The sequence below is a fragment of the Lottia gigantea genome (genome assembly GCF_000327385.1).
Source record: "Lottia gigantea unplaced genomic scaffold LOTGIsca_197, whole genome shotgun sequence".
NCBI lineage: Eukaryota > Metazoa > Mollusca > Gastropoda > Lottiidae > Lottia > Lottia gigantea.
This window is the reverse complement of record NW_008708388.1, coordinates 136,288-140,157: the sequence shown is the minus strand read 5'-3', so window position 1 is coordinate 140,157 and position 3,870 is coordinate 136,288. Positions and strand designations below refer to the sequence as shown.

The 3,870-nt window shown below is 34.1% G+C and overlaps 2 protein-coding genes across 2 annotated transcripts in view; one reads left to right on the top strand and one right to left on the bottom strand.

Annotated features, from left to right (window-relative positions):
• Positions 1-448: 448 nt before the first annotated feature.
• Positions 449-841, bottom strand: LOTGIDRAFT_68526 (hypothetical protein; the record flags this gene model as incomplete). The annotated part of the gene is made up of 1 exon (XM_009053046.1): positions 449-841. A coding segment is annotated over one exon (393 nt), but the record flags the coding sequence as incomplete, so codon positions are not given.
• Positions 842-2,367: 1,526 nt separating this feature from the next.
• LOTGIDRAFT_174460 (hypothetical protein) overlaps positions 2,368-3,870 on the top strand; it is a gene marked incomplete at both ends in the record, with an annotated part of 11,967 nt that continues 10,464 nt past the window's right edge. The window contains 2 exons of the mRNA XM_009053045.1: positions 2,368-3,034; positions 3,368-3,556. Coding sequence (XP_009051293.1) covers positions 2,368-3,034; positions 3,368-3,556 — 856 coding nt within the window. The remainder of the gene's footprint in view (positions 3,035-3,367; positions 3,557-3,870) is intronic.

Sequence of the window (3,870 nt, the reverse complement as noted above, 5' to 3'; positions counted from 1 at the left end):
TTTGAATATTTCAGGGTTTTTGTTAAGTAATAAAGTTTTATCAACCCATTTGGATGTGTGGTTAATTAGCCTGCCCTAATTCCTGAACACCCATTTCATTAGATCGGTGTCCAGTCTTTTCAGTGATCAATTGCTCGTCCACTCCAGCTTGATATAAACGAGTTGCAGCTGTGGTACGAAGGGAATGATTACTAAAGTTTCCAATTATACCAGCCGACTGACATAAACGTTTAACAGTGGACTGTATGGTATGAATTCCTACAGGAGAATCACAGTACCAAACATCAGAGCATGGCATCTTTTTGAGACGCAGATAAAATGCATCTACTGTACCGTTTTTTGGACGCAAAGCTATACCACCTTGGTTTGTCTTTGAAACATCTTCTATGTACTGCAAATATTTTTTACCTTCTAAGTCATACTTAACAGACAATGGAGTGTTCATACCAAACCTTAAATTCCCGTGTTCTTGAGCAGCTCGCAGTGCAAAATGTAATCCAAACAAGAAAAGAAGAGTATCCAATATCTGCTGTGGGTTACTTTCACCTAACAAGCCTTTACTCCATAAAATCTCTTCTTGTTCTATTGTAATAACTTCTGACTTCTTGGTATTAATACCCAGTCCAAGTATCGACAACTCCTTCATTTTACTGTTCAGAACACTTCTTAAACCCTGATATTCTTGATCATCCATAAAGGCTATTAAACGTCCATTCTGACGAAGGTAGTGCTGTATAGATATAATAATCTCATACAAAGTATTTGGTTTATTATTATCACCGGATTCCTTACGCACTTCAGCTATAAAAAAGGAAAGTGCCTCATTCAATTCTTGACTGGAAAGATTAAATAAACCTTTTTCTTCAGAGTTATTATTGTTTCTGTGTTTCTTCCACATACTAAACAAATTAACTGCCCATCTAGTTTTATTTTCAGTTTTGATACTAAGACCACTTTTAACCAAATTCTTTAGATCAGAATCGTCCAGGGGCTTGGAAAACCTCAGTGAAGTCTTGGCATTTTCTGGCAAATTTGGTGTTTCAACATCGCTTATATCAGAGTACTTCAAATCAAAGTTTGGTAGCTGTATGGCTTCTTTTACATAATTTTCCTCCAAATTCAGAGCATCACTAAGAACAGTATCCGTTTCTAAATTATAATCATCTATTTCACAAGTCTTTGTTTGAGTAATAAATATATCATCATCACTAGAACCTGACATCTTGACACTTGAAGCATCAACTATTCAATGAATGAATGCATGCATGTTTAAAAGTGTACATTCTTAAAGTAACAACTGTCTTAAAACAACATTCAGTAGTGAGCTGTGTGCATGCTCATTTAATGTTCAAAAAGATTACATTCTTAAAGTGATATACATTGAGTCTCTCTCACAAACAAAATTTACTCACAGATACTATGTTTTAAGACAGATAAAGGCCGAAAACTGTACTTTCTGTCAACAGAGTTTTCGGCCTTTATCCCTTACGTAAAACTTAAGCGTTGCATTAAAATGTTCCTAACAACACACAGTAATAATTTTATCTTGACATATAAGCTAATTCAGCTACGTTTAATAAAAAAATACATTGTATACCTTTAAATTCTGTATACTACGGAAGCGCCCTGTGGTTCATATTAACCGAAGAAAAAAATAATTATATTATCATTAATTTTAACTAACAATGTCGAAATTAAACCGATTGATTATTTAATTTCGACATACTTTTCTCGAAATAAATTATATTCATTTAATTTCGACATACCTTTCTCAGAATTAAATTATATTCATTTATTTTCGACATACTTGAAAAATCATAAGATTTAAAATGTTTTGATTGTTATGAGGCATTGTCTTTCGAAATGCGTTCAGTCTGTAGCTTGTAAATACTCGAGAAGGCACAATTCTTAACGATTTTGATGAAACTTGGTGAAATTGTTTAATATCACCGAACGATGAACCCTATCACAAGTATAATTTATAGCACAAGTTTTATGAGTTAAATTATTGAAGTCACGAGGGGGCGTAGCCCCCGAAGTGTCTTCAATAATTTAACTCATAAACGTTCTATAAAATACTTGTAACATATTGATTGACAGGTGACGTAAGTGAATTGTTCTTAAAAACTACACGTGCATAACGAGCGGCGAACATATAAAAATAGGTCATCAACACCTGTATACATCAGTTGATATATTTCAATTCGCGACGTAGAGACGCAATGTCGCAGTGTTTATTTAATGATAACGACGATGAAGATATTATTCTTTCAAAAAATTTAGACGATATAGAAAAGGAATTGACAGTGAAAAATAATATTGAGAAAGATGTGGATTACGGCGAATTGAACCTTATTTCTACTGCAGATGGAGAAAGAATCTGATTGTGGTGAATTTAACGTAATTTCTACAGCCGAGGAACAAGTTAAAGAGGAAGTGAAATCGGTTGTGGTTGAAAGGTTTCAAACGCAAGTATCTCAGTTTGAAATAGACACTTTAATACATTCACAAACAAATGCTAATACCAGAAAGAATACTAAATGGTCACTAAATATATTTAATGAATGGCGGAAATGTCGATCGAAGGGTGATAATGATATACCTGAATTGCAAGATATGACAGCAGAAGAATTAGATTATTGGTTACAGCGATTTATTGTAGAATTGCGTAAAATGAACGGAGATGAGTATTCCCCTAAATCAGTTTATTATATCATTTGTGGGCTTATGAGACACTTGAAGGACCATAATATTTCCATTAACATTCTGGAGGAAGCTGATACACGTTTTCTGTTAACCAGAAAGGTGTTAGATGCCAAGATGAAGGAATTAGTAAGCCAAGGAGTCGGTTGTAAACCGAAAACAGCTGACCCCGTATCAAACGAAGATGAGTATAAGTTGTGGAATTCTGGTGTCTTTGGTTTTACCAACTCAACGAGTTTACAGTACACAGTATTTTTTTACGCATGTAAACTGTTTGGACTACGAGGAAGAGATGAGCACCGCCATTTAGAAGCTGACCAGTTTGAATTGGGTAATGATAAAAATGGTTATTACATACGATACATAGGAAGAAACAACAAAACATTTACTGGTGGTCTAGCCCATTTGAAGTTAAAGAACAAAGATATAAAGCATTATTGCACTAATTAAGTTCTAAAACCTGTATAATAAAATAATCAAAGTAATCACAAGGTTATGACGTATCCTTATCAAAGTGTAGACTGTAGAAATTTTAAAGGGATAATATGCGAGATTTTTGACAAAATTACTCATTCTGACTTTTATGGCCTTTTTAGTCACATTATGAAATATGTATGCTGTCTGACAATTGGTATCCTTTATTTCTTATATTTGTGTATTTTAGGTCAAAGATGTTTATGTACAGTATTTAAAACCTATTTAGACGCGATAGAATCCGGAATGTTTTATAGAAAGCCATTACAGAATGGCATAAGATACGGAAAGCAGCCTGTTGGGATTAATAAATTAGGTAATTTCATTAATGAAATGTGTCAACAAGCTGGTTTAGTCGGACATTACACTAACCACTCCGGTAAGAAGACCTGTGCTACTGAAATGTACCGCAATGGACAAGATGAACAATCCATCATGGAACGCACAGGTCATAGATCTGACGAGGCGTGTAGGGTTTACAAAATTAAATCCGACGAGTTGCAGAAACAGGTTTCAAGTGTTTTGGAGGCGCCAATAAGTGCTAAAGAAAGTAGTGAACCTGTTTCTAAAAAAGCGAAAATTTCGGTTTCCTCACCCCCACTGAAGGACACACGTTTTAACGAATTTATCAACACTGCGACCAGTACATTTCAATAATTGTAAATTTACTTTTATGTAAAGAAATACTGTTTA